The sequence below is a fragment of the Lepus europaeus genome, chromosome 3 (assembly GCF_033115175.1).
Source record: "Lepus europaeus isolate LE1 chromosome 3, mLepTim1.pri, whole genome shotgun sequence".
NCBI lineage: Eukaryota > Metazoa > Chordata > Mammalia > Lagomorpha > Leporidae > Lepus > Lepus europaeus.
The window spans coordinates 58,996,213-59,014,889 of NC_084829.1; the positions used below are offsets into that span (position 1 = coordinate 58,996,213).

The 18,677-nt window shown below is 36.2% G+C and overlaps 1 protein-coding gene across 1 annotated transcript in view; it reads right to left on the minus strand.

Moving 5' to 3' along the window:
• Positions 1–1,026: 1,026 nt before the first annotated feature.
• KHDRBS2 (KH RNA binding domain containing, signal transduction associated 2) overlaps positions 1,027–18,677 on the minus strand; it is a 629,201-nt gene continuing 611,550 nt past the window's right edge. The window contains exon 9 of the mRNA XM_062187562.1: positions 1,027–1,124. Within this exon, the coding sequence (XP_062043546.1) occupies positions 1,027–1,124 (98 nt within the window). The remainder of the gene's footprint in view (positions 1,125–18,677) is intronic.

Here is an 18,677-nt window from a genome sequence, read left to right on the forward strand (position 1 = left end):
TTTGTGTTTAGCAAGATAAAGCTTAGAGGATAGTTTAAAATCCATTTATTATTCTAAATCCATTTTTTCCATTAACATGTTATACATTAGTGTTTACTAACCATGATTCATGTAACAGTTTAGTTTGTTAACTTTTAAATTATTTAACAACCATAAGTTATTAATACATTTTTAAGTATTACACAAATATCTTAAAACAGGCTTGGGTTCATTTTTGTAATTTTTAAATAGAAAACATTTTAGGCATCTCTTGAAGAAGAAATAAAGCAGGCATTTAAAGCTAGAAAACAAGTAATTACAAATTTAGTTTTTACAAAAGTTTTCAGCTTTATTGACAAATTATGGCAAACATATTTGACAAATTGTGGTTTCCTATTTAGAGAATCTTACACATGGAACTTTATGTGTGTTTTTTTTTTCTTTTTTAACAAATACAGGTTAAAACACTGAACAAATTCAGTTAGCTACATACATACAGTAGCTGCTTGATTTCAACCCCATTAAAACAGCATTTAAAATTAAATTTACAAACTTAATATCGAACATCTTCATCTAACTAACAGATATTAAAAGACAGGTTAAAACATCTTATCTACAACTTTATTATCAGCTAGTTCAAAAATCGTATTACAGTCTTTTAGCAACCCTAAATAAAGCTTCTGCTAATTGGTTGAGACTCAATGTCTGTTAACAGATTCATGCTCTTTCTTAAAAAATAAAATAAAAAAAGGAAAAAATTACATACAACAATGAAAAACAACCAAGAGAATATCTTCCTACTGACGAGTTTATAGACTATGCTTGCCAATATCTTTTTCAGTCCATTTTGTAAAATAATACTAGTGTCAATGTCACGCCAACAGTATAGAGGGAAGTACAAGAAATATATGAGGGCAATCATGAGCAGTTATTCCTAGAATAGAAAAAACAAACAAAAAAAAGACTATTACTTGTCTTGTTGCTGTTTGTGTGAAGACCACAGGCTATGAATTGTCTTTGAGGTGAGGTCACAGTTGAGGAGGACCTTCAATATCTACCGTAGGGGTGTTCCCTGTATCCCCCTCTGGCTGACCTTGGAGGTGGAGCCTTCAAGCTGGGGCGGGTGGTAGCCCATTCTTCTGGTGCTATGAATAAGAGAAAGCAACATTCACATAATTTCAAAGTTATCAAGAGCTGTCATTTCAGACACAATAGTCAACTGAGAAAAAGAATAAAAGATCTCAATGCTAAAAGCAAAACTTTTACTACATTTTCAAGTGGTAAGGTCATCAAAAAAGTGTGTAGGTATCTGTGTATCTCTCTCTCTGAATATAAAATGCAACCACTTGGAAATAAGTTTACAGGGTAATTTTACTTGTTGAATTCTTTATTTAATGGAGGATTCAGCTTGTGGTAGTTAAGTAAATTGAGAGTATATCTTTTCAAAAATTAAAAGAAAAATAAAGAAGAGTGAGGGCAGGGGCCTGTAAATTATCATAAAATTCTTAAAAATGTATATGGGAAATAAATGAAATCTGTTCCATTTACATAAATGGATAAAAAAAGAACATTTTAAAAAATGTTGAAGAGAAAGTTAATGTCTAAACTGCTGATTTATTGTATGTTAGATTTAAATGCTACAAAACAAAGAGGAATATCCATATAAAACATTTCTAATTTAATCCTTTTATATAGACTTCTAAAAGAAATTGAAATAACAAACAAAAGCTTTTTAGCTCTTGATTTATTTGAAAATCACTTGAAATTATAAACTAAAATGAAGACTAAATTGGTCCCTGAATAACTAATGTGTTTCATTGTCTCCAAAACAACTGATCAGAAAACTATTGGGTGGGAACCAAGGGTTGGTATTTTTCAAATGCTTCCCAGGGAGATTCTTAAGTGATCTTGAGATCCTTTGTGCTAAAATGTACTATGAAACTCTAGTGAGAGATAAGCAGGATGAGGGTCAGAGAAACTTTTAAGTAGCAAAATCAGTTAAAAAAAAATCCCCATATTAGTTTTTCCCAAAGATCAGAAAACAAAGTGATATGAAAATAGGATATAAAGAAATAGAATATAGAATATAAAGAAAGAATCCTCATATCTCTGTTAATCAGATTTCTACTAACCATACTATTTTGGAATCTAACCAAGAAACATGAAACAAATCACAAAACTTTTAAATACTATAAAGAATAGCTATTGCAAAGTCAATGTCCCCAGGAAAGGCATGTAGCCTTTCTTCAAATGGAATTAATACTGTGTTTATAGTGACATTTCACGTTGTTACAGTAACCAGATTGAACAGGTCTTTCAATCTGAATTCAGTTCTTAACAGAGAAGATTTCATGCCTGGGTCTATAATGGAAGGAGGTATGGACATAGGGAAGGAGATTACTAGGAAGAGGAGATATATTGCCATAGGTAGCTGACATAAAGTTGGAAGCAGTAAAAATATCAATTTGAAAATTCCTGTAGACTGAGGGCAGCTGACGAAGGGCATCTGGCTCTGGGTAGTTCAAATGATACTGAGAATTCATACTGAAAGATTACAAAAAAGAATGAGAAAAATTTAAATTGCACTTACTATAATATAAAGCAAAGCAAACAATCTACAAAGTAGAAAAATAAAAATGTTTTATCAATATTGGAAAAGATTGCACTTAAAGGGATAAATATAGGTTTCTGTGGATATCTTTCATCAAGATGTCATTATTAAAATGATACTTAATGATAAGTGAGAAATTGTATCTTTCGTTCCACATGCTTATATTTATTTCAGTATGTGACAAGATGTAGCATAGAATGAGAAACTAAATAAAGATTAGAAATGTTACCATTATTCAGGATACAGGTTTACCCAGGTAAAGGGTAGGCAATCTATGTCCTGTGAGCTTCATTTGGCCCTATGCTTGATTTTGTAAATGAAAGTTTTACTGGAAAACAGACATGCTCATTTATTCACATATTGTCTATGGCTGTTTTCTTTGCTACAAAGGAAGAATTAAGTAATTATGAAAGAACTCACTGTGCTTACAAAGCCTAAACTATTTATAGTCTGGGCTTTTTATAGAACATGTTTACAGACCCCTGCTGAGCTCCATGTTGCCTTTCTTTGGTGGGAGAAAGTGGATACTGATCTTCCTGGTGTGATCTCTTGAGGATGAGTTTACTCCCAACTGCCTGACTTTCTCTGCACAGAAATTTTGGGGAAGAATTCCACGTGTGTAGTTGAGTAGAATTAAATAGAGCTGTGTTGATGTACTAAAGGAATAGCAAACTTTAATGACAAGCTTGAAAGTGCCTTCTCAATCCTTTGTAAAATGCATCTTTATGTCCTATCTACAAGAATATGTCAGTGTTCTTGTACTCTGGAGGTAAATCTATCCCACTTTACTGTTTTTAACAAAAAGAAGGTACTACTGTTGGCTCTAGTTGTCCTAGAGTGTTAGAGATCCAAGATTGTAGCCATGAAATTTTGGAGCTGGGATATTACAGGTTTCAAGTTTTCCTATGTTCCTGGTAAGTGTGCCTTCATACAAATCCTGTGATTTCCATCCTTAGATTTTTTTTCTAGAGTTGTAAACTGGCATAATCTTGGGGACTTAACCCAATGACATAGCTTTACACAGCTTTATCTAAAGCTTTATGGCAGTGGATTAATCTACTAAAACCCTTCATTGCCTAACTGCTGGCCAACATTAGAATTGGTAACATCACTTCTTATTGTTATATCCCCAGTGTCTGAGAAAAAAAAAAAAAAAGTTACCTTGCAAGGACTGAATGCAGTGGAAGATTATATAAAAGACAGGATGAGTGAACAAATAAATGTGGACACTGAATCAAAAGAGCTTCTAGTAACAACCTAAGAACAGCAGTAAAATTGAACTGCATAGATTTAACATTGATTTTAAATCTTGATAACTACAAATCTTATGCATTTGTCATAGTGTTCCATTTTACTTGAAAAGGATAGTTAGCTAAATATAAAAGTATTTTACTGCTGAATTCCATGAAATCATCATTGTATTGCATAAAATATGCTCTTTTGTAATTCTGTGTGAATGAATACTATGCTTTTTCTCCTTGCTCAAGGCTAGAAAAATGGGAAATACTGTTATTTACCATAATCATTAACTATGAGGGTAAGCAGGTGAATTCATCCCAAAATGAATTCCTACCTGGACAATAATCTTACAGTTTTTAATAGTTTGTATAATTAGAAGTGGAAATCAAATATTAATTTCACTTGATTCAGTTGTCGGTTCCATTTCTTACATGTTCTTGATAACAATAGTGAAACAAGATAATAAAAAGGGTTATTTCTGAGTTTGTCAAATTTCTCTTCCCTGGGTTTTTCCTAATATCAGAATGGTTACTTGGAGAGACCCTGAATTATAATTGCAACATGATAATACAAGTCAGTTTCCCTGTTACTTTTTTTTTTTTTTTTTTTGGATTGGGTGTGGAGAGGCTAGGTCAGTGGCATTTATCCTAGTGTATGTTGAACTTTATATGGTCAGCCAGCTCCCTTGTCAACAATGTTTAGGCTTCTGCATTTCTTTACTATAACTTATTTGAGATAAGAAGTGATTCTCAGGAATTTGAAAGTATTCTAATCTGAGACTACCATGGAAAGTTAAACATGAAAAAGACCAAAATACAGAAAGGAATAACACATTATAACATCTCTCATGATGTGGTTTCTTTGAAATATGAAGTTATAAAGGTCCAGGAATGGAGTTAGGATGTATCTGTCCTTTTGGGATTCTATGAATTAACAGGCAAGGTGAATTTAAAATATTTTAGGGCTTCCTATAAATTAGACTTATGATCAGTTGTTTCCAGTCCCATGATGTGGTCCAGGATGTCATTTTTATAAAATCATTGTCGACAATGAAATATAGAAATGTCTTTGTCCTTTTAAAAAATGATGAAGGCAGTAAGATGCTCCCAGTATCAGCATCATCGTCATGTGAGATGCTCTAATAGACTATGAATGTGAATTCAGCAAGTAACAAATTATTCCTCAGAGAAAGTGCTAAGTAACTACCTGCCAAGTTGAAATTTCTAGAATGGTTATAGAATTGTGGATCTGGAAGATAGCATGGCAGGATGTGAGAAACAGAGCTTCAGTAACTTGATCAAATTGCCACTATTTCTTGGCTTCCAAATTTAGATTTGTAAGTACTATATGATATATGAAATATTATATAAATTTATATTATATGAATAATAAAACGTCATTAACTGTTTTTCTTTTAGTCGTTACTGAAGATCTCATATGTTCCATCCAGTCACTGTACTATGCCTTGCAAATGAGGACAGCTTAAGAAACCTAAGGAAATCAATCACAGGGGAAATCTAACATGAAAATTCACATATTATAACACAATAAAATTGATATTTTCTCAAACTATTGGAGAAAACATAGTGGTGGGAGCTAGTACCTGTCACCATTCAATTCAGCTTGGATTGAACTGTAACATTTAATCATTTTATTGAAGTAATTTTTCTGAACAGATACACTATCACAGTGAGAACAAAGATGTTTTTTACCCCATTTAGGAGAATTCATTTTCTTTAAAGACTTTCCTGTTGTAATTATTTTGTGCTGGTTGGCCTTATTTCTAAACTAGATTCCTTTTTTTTTTTTTTAAAAAAAAAATTTGTTTATTTGAAAGAGTTACACAGAAAGAGGCAGAGACACAGAGAGATGTTCCATTCCATTGTTTGCTCCCCAGATGGCCACAAAGGCCAGGATTGGGCGAAGCTGAAGCCACGAGCCAGGAGCTTCATCCAGGTCTCCCACATGGATGGCAGGAACCCAAACACTTGGGCCCTCTTCCCCCTCTTTTCCCAGGCCATTAGCAGGGAGCTAGATCAGAAGTGAAGCACATGGACACGAACCAACACCCACATGGGATGCTGGCATTGCAGGCGACCGCTTTCCTAGCTGTGTGTGCTACAACAGCAGCTCCTAAATTGGATTCTTAAGATCTCTGAGTAGAGAGACTTTCTGCAATGTAGATACAAAGTAAGAACACCATAAATATTTATAAGCTTCACATAAATAAATGTTGCTACTCATTTAAAAAAAGAACTTAAAAATCAATTATGAAACATAAAGCAGAACTATTTAGGAGAGTATTGTTCACAATTGGATATCATGTTGCATGTGTTTAAAATATATGATTTTTTAAAATTTACCTCTTTTTGTTATTAACTCACACTGATTTTTTTTTTTTTTGCTTAGTAAGTCATTTTACACAATGTCTAGAGTGCATCTCCATTACGTGCTAATAAGCATCACTGAGGAACATTTTACTTTGATAGAGGAGTATAAATTACTCAGGTAACCCTTCATGTGCATTAAATATTACTCTGGTGACTTCAAAAGCTTCTGCATCTCAAATACTGTGCTCTCAGCAGAATCCAACCTATTAAGTGGTGTGGTGCGCATTTCTCAATGTGCTCTCATTTCTTCGGTAGAACCAGATACTTTGGGGAGAATACAAAATGGAAAAAAAAAAAAAAAAAGGTCAGGATGATTTTTAAAGTTGCAGAAAAAAAAGGTCAGGATGATTTTTAAAGTTGCAGAAACATGTTTTCTGATTGTTTCTGATACTTTAAACACAAAGAGTATTGGAGAAAACATGAAGCATAAAAACAAAGGGTTAAATTCAGGAAAAAATCAGAATTATTTAAATATCTGGATTAATAAATTTAAATATTTATATCTCAGGAACTAGGGTTAAAATATCACCTTCAGAGTAAATTAATTTTGGAGATCAGTTCAGAAAAGATCTAGGATACCTTGGAGATTATTACTACAAGGCACATGTGATACTCATAGACTGCTGGCTCTAGATAGCTATTTATTTGTATTTCTGAAATCTGAAAAAAAAATCTACAAAAGCTTTTATACCAATAACAACAAAAGAGGGCAGCTAACACTATTCATTTTTGGTATGCTGTGATTTAATCTACAACCCCCCGCCACAACTAATGTAGGAAACCTAAGTTAATCTCCATCATTCCGAACTGCAGATGTCCTTGGTTTTTTGTTTTTAAAAGATTTTTATTTATTTGAAAGGCAGTTACAGAGAGGAAGAGAGACAGTGAGAGAGTCTTCCATCTGCTGGTTCACTCCCTAAATGCCCGCAAAGGCCTAGGCTGGGCCAGGCTGAAGCCAAGAGCCCCAAGTTTCATCGGGGTCTCCCACTTGGGTGCAGAGTCCAAGCACTTGGGCCATCCTATGCTGCCTTCCTAGGTTCAACATCTGGATCAGAAGTGGAGCAGCTGTGCATCGAACTGGCACCCATATGGGATGCTGACATCACAGGTGGAAGCTCAACCCCCTGTGCCACAATGCCTGCCCCATCTTTGGTTTTTTTAATCATGGAAGAACATTACATTGTGGTTGAATAAAATTCACCCTGACTCTGAGCCACTCAGCTTTTGGTCTCCGTTAACTTACCAATCTCTCCAAGAAATATTATTCTATTAAGAAGCATCTTTCAATTATATACTTATGGGTTGTTTTAAGACTACTTACTCCCAAAGAGTGTATGTTAGGTTGAATGTTTTACTGTTGTTGTAACACTACAACAGTAACATCCATCTTTTGATTTAATATTTAGATACCTCCTGTATTTTAAAAAAAGAAATTAATGATCCTCATATGATGGTAGGCATTGTACTACAGTGTTAATATCAAAGACTCAAAATTTACCTAGGGGAGGGTTAGTATCACTTTCTTCTAAAGATGAGGAGACAATAGGCCGGCACCGCGGCTCACTAGGCTAATCCTCCGCCTTGCGGTGCCGGCACACCGGGCTCTAGTCCCGGATGAGGCATCGATCCTGTCCCAGTTGCCCCTCTTCCAGGCCAGCTCTCTGCTGTGGCCCGGAAGGCAGTGGAGGATGGCCCAAGTCCTTGGGCCCTGCACCCTATGGGAGACCAGGAGAAGCGCCTGGCTCCTGCCATCGGATCAGCGTAGTGCGCCGGCCGCAGCGCGCCTACTGCGGCAGCCATTGGAGGGTGAACCAACAGCAAAAGGAAGACCTTTCTCTCTGTCTCTCTCTCTCACTGTCCACTCTGCCTGTCAAAAAAAAAAAAAAAAAAAAAGATGAGGAGACAATAGCCCAGAAAATTTAGTTCCTGGTAACATGAAAAATTTTAATCTATAACTGTCTCACCATCTTTTCATTCCTTTCATCTGAGAGAGTTCTTGACTTCCACTGTTTTTCATCTTCATTTTTTACCTAGAAATCACTATTTAGTTACTTTTTTTTCCTTTTGGGTTATATAATAATTAGTGATTCCAGCAGCAGTTAACTATCTAAATGAGACTGCAGGTTTAATTTTGTTGATAAGAATATGGGCTGCTTCAGCTGAACTTATTGAGGTACAAATCTGGCATTCACTCATTCAAAATGGAAGATGGGATTATCTGCTTAGCTTGAGAACTTTAGCACATTAATGGAATTTTGGAACTGAGTGGCTCAACAATTTCATCTGCATAATTTGCATTCCAACTATTTGTGGTTGCAGAGCTTACTATCTAGGATGCACAGGGTATCCGAATGGTAGGAAGAGAAATAGGATGGCAGCATCTGCTTTCCCAGATGAACACTGAGTTATGTGAGAAAGAAAAGCTGTTAACTTCCAGTTCACCATCAGTAATGCGCTCAGGAAATTCAGTCGGGTTGTAGGATGCATTTTCAGCTTTTATCACTCTTTCAAACTTTTTATTATTTTGTGTTAGGAAAAAGTAGCACTTGGGATAATCCACCTTGAAGGTAACAAAGAATTGGGTCTTTTTTTTTTTTTTTTTTTTTGATAGGCACAGTTGGACAGTGAGAGAGAGAAAAAGGTCTTCCTTCCGTTGGTTCACCCCCAAATGGCTGCTGTGGCCAGCGCACCACGCTGATCTGAAGCCTGGAGCCAGATGCTTCTCCTGGTCCCCCATGCAGGTGCAGGGCCCAAACACCTGGGCCATCCTCCACTACCTTTCCGGGCCACAGCAGAGAGCTGGACTGGAAGAGGAGCAACCCGGACAGAATCCCGTGCCCTAACGGGGACTAGAACCTGGGGTGCTGGTGCCGCAGGCGGAGGATTAGCCAAGTGAACCATGGCACTGGTCTAAGAATTGGGTCTTTGTAAGCACTTAATTCTCAACTCTAGGGTGTTATGATGCACATGGCAGACACACAGTAGGTAATTATTAAGTACATCCATTATATGTAAGTATTTTACATATTCATTTTATACAATGCCTCAGGATTCTCTCAGACAAATCCTTCCACCTTGAATAGCAGTCCCAGGAGTCTTCCAGCCTGGCCGGCTTTTGAATTCTGGTTCTGCCTCCTTCTTGGTGAAAGAATCCTTTGGTGAGTCTTATAATATAGTGATGACACATTTTCATTGTCATAAACAATTCTGAGCTTCCGACGTGAAGATGTGAATATTCAGCTGCCTGTGGGACATCTTCTTGGGTGGCAGAGTCAGTTTTTCCCAAAAATGAACTCATTTCCTGCTGCCCGTTAGCCTATACTGCTTAATCCTTCTCCCATGTTTCCTTTTTTCAGTGAGTCATATTATTACCTACCTTGTTACCCAGCAAAAACCCTTGGCATCTTAACGATCCCCTCTCTCCTTCACCCAGTCACTCTGAGCTATCCCCAGGTTTTGTTTCTTTTCCCTTAAAGTATATTTAATATATCCATTTCTCTCCATACCTATCAACTCTATTTCACAGGAGGTCACTGGCAATTCTGTGTGGTATACTCACCTATCTTGCTGTCTTTTGTTGTGGCTCCATTATATATATATATATATTTATTTAATTTTACTTATTTATATATGTATATTACACAAATCCACATATCCCCTTCTCTTTGTTCTCTTGATTTTGTTGCACACCCAGGATCGTATTCAAATTCCTTAGTAAGAAATTCCACACAAGACCCTTCATGGTCTGAGTTCTGAGTTCACGATAGGCAACTGGAGTGGATGACTTGGTTATTACCTGTAGTGCAAGTATTCTGTGGTATTCAGTGAATTTCTAGGCTCTAGAAGTACAAGGCTTGTTACTGGCAAATTTCAAATTTTAAAATCCTCTTCATGAAAGGACAGTCAATTTATGTTGGCATGGGAATGGACTCAGCCATTAGGAAAAAGAACCAAGAAAACAAACCAGTTTAAAGTGCAAAACACTCAGACTCCACATACCTATTACCTATTTTGGCAAATGAATTATCTGACTTTGCTTAATATGTTGAGAAAAAGCTTACATTTTAATTTAATGATAAGTTAACTTTTATAAAGTAGCTTATTGGGCATGTATTCTGACCTATCTTAAAGTGGTGATAATTGCTAGTAGGAACCCCAGAAACCAGAAATGGGCTGGATCTTTTGGGACTTTCAAAGACTATCGTTTCACTGTTAAGAGACGTGTCCTAATTACCAAAATTGACCTCAGAAGCAGCCACATCCACTTCAGTCTTTGAAGTAAGATTAAAGATTTCAGGAAAGTCCCTAAGTAGTTTTCTAAAATACATGTTTCCAATAGCCACTGAGACCAAGTAACAAATAAATAACAACTTACAACAATCAAACAATATAGTAAAGCTAATACATATTGAAAATATAAATGACCAAATACAGGAGGGCATCTGAAATATACATGAATAAATCATAATAAAGCAAGATATATAAACTTTTGTGGGTAAAATACTAAAATATAATTTGTGGCCCAACTAGTTGGTGCTTGGTATTTCTTTATTAATTTTAAGTGTTATCAACAGAATGTGGGTCTGTGCCCTGGTTAGATTTTGTCATCTGAGAATTAAATTCTTGGTAAGTATTTCTTTTCAATATGGTCATAGGAATCTCAACACTGTTTTCTTCCTCTTCTATATTTTTAAATGTACTTTTTGATATCCTCAAATATACTCAATAAATATATATATATATGTCTGATTTCCAAGTAGTAATCTGATTTTAGTTTTATCAGCTGTGTCTAAACTTAGGTGGTTGAATTACTGCTCTGTTTGTGAGTTCTAAGGATACTAAAAAGTTTGTGCGGAAGCGTCAGGCTGTACCAAGAACAGAACTCCAGGTAGTCTGGCTTGTAGCGGGTGATTTTTGGCAAAGTTCTCTGCTAATAGTTGAGGAACACTAGGATGAATCACTATAATTCAAACCCTTTTTGGTGGTGGTGTTATGAAACTGTCTTATCTGTTTCATTTCTGTCCTATATATATTATTTATTGTCATATTGAATAATAAGCTAATTCATTCTCAATCATTTCATTTATAATGACTATCCATGAATGGATAACAAATTGAATATATATATATATATATATATATATAAATGTATACATTTGAATTTGAATTTGTATCTTGATTCTGCTGTGTAGTATCTTTCAGCTGTGAAATAATACAGGCCAGTGTTCCTATTATTTTAAAGTAAGTATGTGTCTATCTTCTTGCTTTTAGTTAAGATCTCATATAAACAGAAAAAAGAATTCTGGAGAAAGTATTTCTTTTCCATTTCAGAAAAAATATGGGGAATGATAATTGGACACAACATAGACTACTGTGTGATTGAAAATACCTTATTATTCCTAGATAAAATCCAGAATCAATCAGAAGCCTCAAGAATTCAGCCATAGATTTTTTTTTTTTTTTTGACAGGCAGAGTGGACAGTGAGAGAGAGAGAGGTCTTCCTTTTGCCATTGGTTCACCCTCCAATGGCCGCCGCGGCCGGCACACCGCACTGATCCGAAGGCAGGAGCCAGGTGCTTATCCTGGTCTCCCATGGGGTGCAGGGCCCAAGCACTTGGGCCATCCTCCACTGCCTTCCCGGGCCACAGCAGAGAGCTGGCCTGGAAGAGGGGCAACTGGGACAGAATCCGGCGCCCCGACCGGGACTAGAACCCAGTGTGCTGGCGCCGCTTGGTGGAGGATTAGCCTGTTGAGCCACGACGCCGGCTTTCAGCCATAGATTTTTGAAATACACATAAGGACTTTATAGTAGGAAAAATAATAGAAGGAAAAATAAAACTAGATACAAGATAGTATGTTAGAATTCTCAAAGATTTCAATTCTTTCTCTACTTCAGTGATGATGGTAGACTTGGTGACAGAACTTTATAGGAAAGGTTTATAGTTGCTTGTCTTACTTCTCCTAGATCCCTCATTTCTATATCTCATAATAATAGAAATGGGCCCACGGTATGTTCTCAGAATAACACTGAGTTAGGGCAGTTAGAAAATACTGGTTGTAAACTCCAGAAAACGTTAGGTTTGCTGTGTGACTGCCTGTGCTTCTTGTGCTAAAGTGCCTTTGCTTGCCTCCCCATACAGACAAATCAATCTCATCAAGTATGCAGGAAATATTTTAGTTAGTCTTTGTCCCTGGTTACTGGGAGAGAACCTCGCAAACCCTAAAATCTCCTAAGTGATTGGAGTGTCTTTGTTATTTGTGGTGGGCCTCCAGGACAACTGACAATGTATGCTCCCGGGGTAATTCAGGATGGGAGCTGATGTTGTCAGAACAACAACCAGGAGATCAGAGGGTCTGGGCTTTGGCTCATGGGATATCAGTCCAACCTGAGGACGAAAGAATGATGGATATGCAGATGATTCAATCAAATCATGTCTCCATGGTAAAAGCAATAAAACCTCTGGACACTGAAGCCTTTGTGAACTTTCCCGCTTGTTCACACTGTGCATATTATTCATATTATTGCACATCAGTGTGCCAGGAGGATGATGTAGGGCAACAGATGCTGGGAGCTTTTGGTTTGGGAGCCTCCCAGACCTCACCTTGGCCCATGCTCTGTACCCTTTTGCCAGAATGAAACTGTAACTGCAAGTTGAACACTTTCCTTAGTTCTATGACTTTTTCTTGCAAATGAAATTGGGATTCCACCTATTTGTAGCCAGTTGGTTAAACTACTATGGGCCTGGAGACCCAAATTTGTGACTGTTACATACTGTGAAGGTGATTTTGTGGAGAGTGATCTCATATTTTTAGTTGCTCTCTCCAATCTTAGCAGCCTGAATCTTAGGTCTTTCTCAGTGTCTGGATCCTTCTCTACCAGGATTTCTATTTCGCAGTACTGACCCGGGACATCTGTACGTTGTCTACTGCTGCACTCCCTGAACATGAGGCGGCCTCTTCCAGGTTCTGCCTGGACAATCACAGGCCCCAGAGAGGCTCACCCAACCATCCTAGTTTTTTTTCTAAATTTTCAAATTATCCCTGGAATGTCTTCTTACCAGCTAAGCCAAAAGTTTAGCAAGGTACTTGTATAATTAAGTTGTTTGTTTGATACAAAAAGACACCAGTTATAAGTCATCAATAATTATAATTACATTTCAACAGGTATAGTTTTCCATCAATAAATATGTATGTTTCATTGAATTATTCCATACATTATGGCATGCTTGATAAATGATGTATGGCACATTTATTTCAGAATAATGTATCTTAGTTACTGTTTTTATTTAATCCATGCCATCTTTTAATAAATATAAAAATCTTAAACTGGAAATTTTATAAAAATCCCTAAGATGTCACATCCCCTGGATATTTATTTCCTCAGCTAGAATACATCCATGTAGACAAGAAACATTTATATTTTGACTTCTGTGCTTTCAAAACAATTCCTTTTTTTCTGTATTTTATAAATAAACATAAGTCAGATTCAATATGCCTTTTTTATATGTGAGCTATTCATGCCAAGATTTTGATAAGAAATCACTAAGCTCTCCTCTTTTCCTTAGTTAAAAATGATTATGCCATTAACTCTGCAGAAAATAATAAAAGGGCTTTCCTATGGCTTGTTTTATTGTCTCAACAAGAAAGTTGTTAGTTTCATGTACACTATAATTTTTTTGTGAATTATCTGGAGGGTAAATTTTAGAGAAAACCAATTTTGAGATTCAACTATTAAACACACAATTGTTCAAAAGTGAGTAAGTTATATTTTTCATTACTTGAACTTACAATTTTAAAAAGTGGATTTAAAATGGCAAGTTCTCTGCTATACTGCTGATTTGCTTATAAAATACCCATTGTTATAAAAGGAGTCTGTGCATAAATTGTGTGTTACCTTCAAGAGGCAAATGCTTGGCTTGGATTTGACTAATCATTTTCTCAGTACTTAGGAGGAGCAGAGGCTGGTGCCGCGGCTCAATAGGCTAATCCTCTGCCTGTGGCGCCGGCACACTGGGTTCTAGTCCCGGTCGGGGTGCTGGATTCTGTCCTGGTTGCCCCTCTTCCAGGCCAGCTCTCTGCTGTGGCCCAGGAGTGCAGTGGAGGATGCCCCAAGTGCTTGGGCCCTGCACCCCATGGGATACCAGGAGAAGCACCTGGCTCCTGGCTTTGGATCAGCCCAGTGTGCTGGCCACAGTGGCCATTGGAGGGTGAACCAATGGCAAAAGGAAGACCTTTCTCTCTGTCTCTCTCTCTCACTGTCTACTCTGCCTGTCAAAAAAAAAAAAAAAAGAGCAGCAGACACTGACAGGGAAAAGTGCATGCCTTGAGTAACTTGGGCTTATTATTGTGAGAGCTTTTATAAAGATAATTATCAAACGGTGGATGTTACATATTCAGATTAGAGGCTACTTTTCACTGTGCCTTCATGCATATGTCTACCTAAAAATTATTCTCAATATTAGCTTACAGCAGGACCACAAAGCTAACTCTTCAACCATCCTCAGGGCCAGGGTTCATTTCCAATGCCTGATGCAGCCAGCCTGAGGTGAAAAGAGGACACTAGTATTTTTTTTAAAGCTCACCATTAGTTGATTCTAACTGTGTACTCGAGGTTAGGTTAACAATTTCCAAACTATATAAAAACATGTTCCAGTTTTGCCTTAAAATGTTGAGTTCAAGAGTGTGTAACAAAATAAAATTGAAATTGTAAATACACCCACGATAAAATAAGCAAGACATGTAGCAACGTGGTGATGCACTATTTTTGATCGTTTCTTACCTTGGTAGCATGATCTATATTTAGTATCATGTTAACTGGATTAGATATCTTTTTTTTAAGATATTATTTATTTATTTGACAGGTAGAGTTATAGACAGTGAGAGGGAGAGACAGAGAGAGAGGTCTTCCTTCTGTTGGTTTACTCCCCAAATGGCCGTAACAGCCGGAGCTGTGCCCATCCGAAGCCAGAAGCCACGAGCTTCTTCCGGATCTCCCATGCAGGTACAGGGGCCCAAACACTTGGGTCATCTTTTACTGCTTTCTCAGGCCACAGCAGAGAGCTGGACTGGAAGAGGAGTCACCAGGACTAGAACCGGCGCCCATAAGGGAGGATTAACCTAATGCGCCATGGCGCCAGCCCCTAGATAGCCTTTTAATTGAAACCTCTGAAATAGTAGGAGAAAAAAAATTAGCTGATTTTTAAAATTAATTTTACAACTGAATTCTAAGATACTTTAAGAGGGCAATTTCAGTTAGGCCTTCTTACTTTCAATTCAAATAAAGCCAGAAAGAAAAGCAAAGAAGCTTTTGTTCATAACCTCTTGGCTTTGTTTATTTACATTTAAGGAGGGCAGAGTGACACATCAGACTCCATTTTGATTTTGAAAGCTTTCACACATGATCTTTTCAAGTAAACTGAGAATCTCAAATAATGGAAACAATGTTTAAAGTTCTTTATCATGGGGCTGGCATTTGGAGCTGCAGTTAAGCTGCCACTGGGGACTCCATGTCATTTCAGAGTGCCTGGTTGGAGTCCTCACTCTGCTCTCAATTCTAGCTCCCTACTAATGTGCACCATAAGAGGCAGTAGATGATGGTTCAAGTAATGGGATGCCTGCCACCCATGTTTGAGACCTGGATTGAGTACAGGATTTCTGGCTCCCCGCTTTGGTCCAGCCTAGCCCTCGATGTTCCAGGCACTTGTGAAGTAAACCAGCATATGGGATTCACTGCCTCTTTCCCTCTCTCTGCCTTTCAAATAAAATAAATAAAAACATTAAAAGAAAAATTTTATATTAAAAGTTAAATAACTCCAATGATTTTGTTAGTATCCTATTAAGCAATAAATTCAATATTAATAAGTCATAGGAAAAATAAACTGTTTGCATACATTATTTATAAGTGATAAATTCATTAGCAAATTTATTATTAATGAAATTCATTTCCACTTATAAAATCAGTTTTTTCAAGTTTATATTTGTATTTACTACTAAAGATAGATAGACTTTGTCCTTGAATAACAGGCTGGCATGAATACCAGTTGGCTTCATTTCTCTTTGTTATTTTTACAGATTAATCATCGCAGGGCATATTTTCACACTGGGATAATAATCATTCCAGCTCCTCAACACAAAATGAATGTGTTCATGTTCTGCAATTGACTTGAAGTGAGGCACTCAAATGCCCTAAAATGCGGTACAAAAATCTTTTTTTTTTTTTGTAAATGCTTTCATTCACTTCCAGACAGTGTATTAATATTATCCTCCTTGCTTCCACACAGCTGTCAGCTAAAATGCCACAAAAGAATGGACGCATAATTAGCTCTTCAGTTCATACATTAAATACATTCTAATAAACAGCTCTTTTCTCTGAGAATATTGCTGCCCGGTCTTAGCTGCCAATCTTGGATAGAATTTAGAGAATGTTTCTTATGCAAAGCCTTGCTTAGCCAAGCTAATGTATGCACTGTATTTTAAATACACTTTCACTGAATTGTGAGCTATTCAAACTTACCCAAAACAACTTTAGTGACTCTGAAATACAGAAGTTGACTTAGAATTCCTGTAAATAAAATATTTGTGACCTAAAAATGAATTTAAGTGATCAAATATGTAATATTTAAGTACTACCTTAACAAATCTATTTACTATCAATTATATAATGAATGAGTACAGCATATTTAATACTAAATACTGTTTTTAACAGATAAGATTATATGATGATCTTTACAAAATTTAATCATTAGATTTTAATATTTTATTGTTGTTAGAAAATAGTTTACTATGTAATATTAAATTGTTGGAAAATACTTGAATAATTTAATTGTAATGAACCACAAAAGGATAAATGATTTTCTTGAAGTCAACAGTTTGTTATTTCTACAATGAAATATGGGCCCCAAAGACACAACAATTTAAATGTGATGATACAGAAAATATGATACATTAATTTAAGTAAAGTGTCACGCTACCAGACTGGATTTTTATTTCTTCTTGGTTGCTTACATTCATTTCTGTAGGAAGCCTGAATGAGAGATCCTGTCTGAACCTTTCAAATGCAGAGCCATGTTACTTTGGAGAGTGTTTTTTCTCTCTGCCAATCTCTCCACTTGTTTTCCCACAGTTGTTTTTACCAGTTGAGCAGGAGAGGAAGGGGCTTGGGACAATTGATTATGAGTTTCTTCACATAACTGCAAGTCTAGAGTTTGCCAGGAAACTGAGAAATGTGCTATTAAATTTGGAAAAATACATTCTCTTGGGATTTAATGTCTATGCCAATGATACAACCAAAATGTGAGAGAGAGGTTACTAATTAGGAATGGAAACTAATGATAAGTGAAATTCAAGATTTATATTTTGGAAGAAAGTCATTGTCTTTAAAAAGACTGTCCATAGTTAATTAAATATAAGCTATAAATAGATACTAGTTAATATATGAGTTACAGAAAATTAATGAAAATCATTAACCCAAGTGGAACAGCCTCCTTCCTCAAATACATGGCATGACCCATGTACCATTGTTTTGTACAATCTGTACCATAGAAGAGGTCACAATGCATTGTTTTGATCTCTAGTCCTCAACCTCTGGCAGGTCATTGCCTGACCCCAACAAATTAAGCCATTAGATTCTGTCCTGAATAATTTTCCTCTGACAGAAAATCAGGAAGCACTTTCTAGATTAAAATGCATAGAAGGTTGATGTATCAATATGTTCAAACAAAGACAAAAAAAAAAAAAAACTTGAATATGGCTTTTGTGCTTCAATGTATGCCTCCTTAATAATGACAAAGAATGGCAGCAGATCCTGGAAGACAAAAGTTGATGGCCCTAAAGAATAGTCTATTTTTATGCATCTCTGTATGGCCAACTGAACTAAAATATTAGCAAAATAAGTGAGTTAAATGTATTAGGCAAAAATTTCTGGCTAGATGATATCTTCCTAATTCTGTCTAAACAGTTAAATCTCTTTTTACCTTTTCATTACTTTATTACAAAGAATTTACTGGTTACCTTCTCTATGCAGAGAATCACTTGTTGGTAAAATGTAATTTGACTCTAAATAGAATCTAGTGCTTATGAGCAGGTATGACTTCTAAAACAACTGGGAGTTGTTTGTTTCCCTATATTTTGCTGTATCAGATAATTATAAAAGCATAACGTAAGACATGCGGGGCTGCAGAGGTGAGGCATGCTTTCCTGACTACAGCCCTGAATCTCTGCTGGAAATTTGAGAAGCAATAGCTTTTATTCACATGCTTTCCTTCCTTTCCTTATGTAGCATTCACATTTCAAAATGTCAAAATATTAACAATTAAGAAATAAAAATGTCATCTTTCATGAATTCCCCTATCAGGTATCATCAATTTCATTCCTGCCATTGATTTTAGTGCATGTGATTCTGTAAAGTAAAGCTAATAGTGGGGTTTTCCTCATATTGATATACTAAGTGGAAAATTTA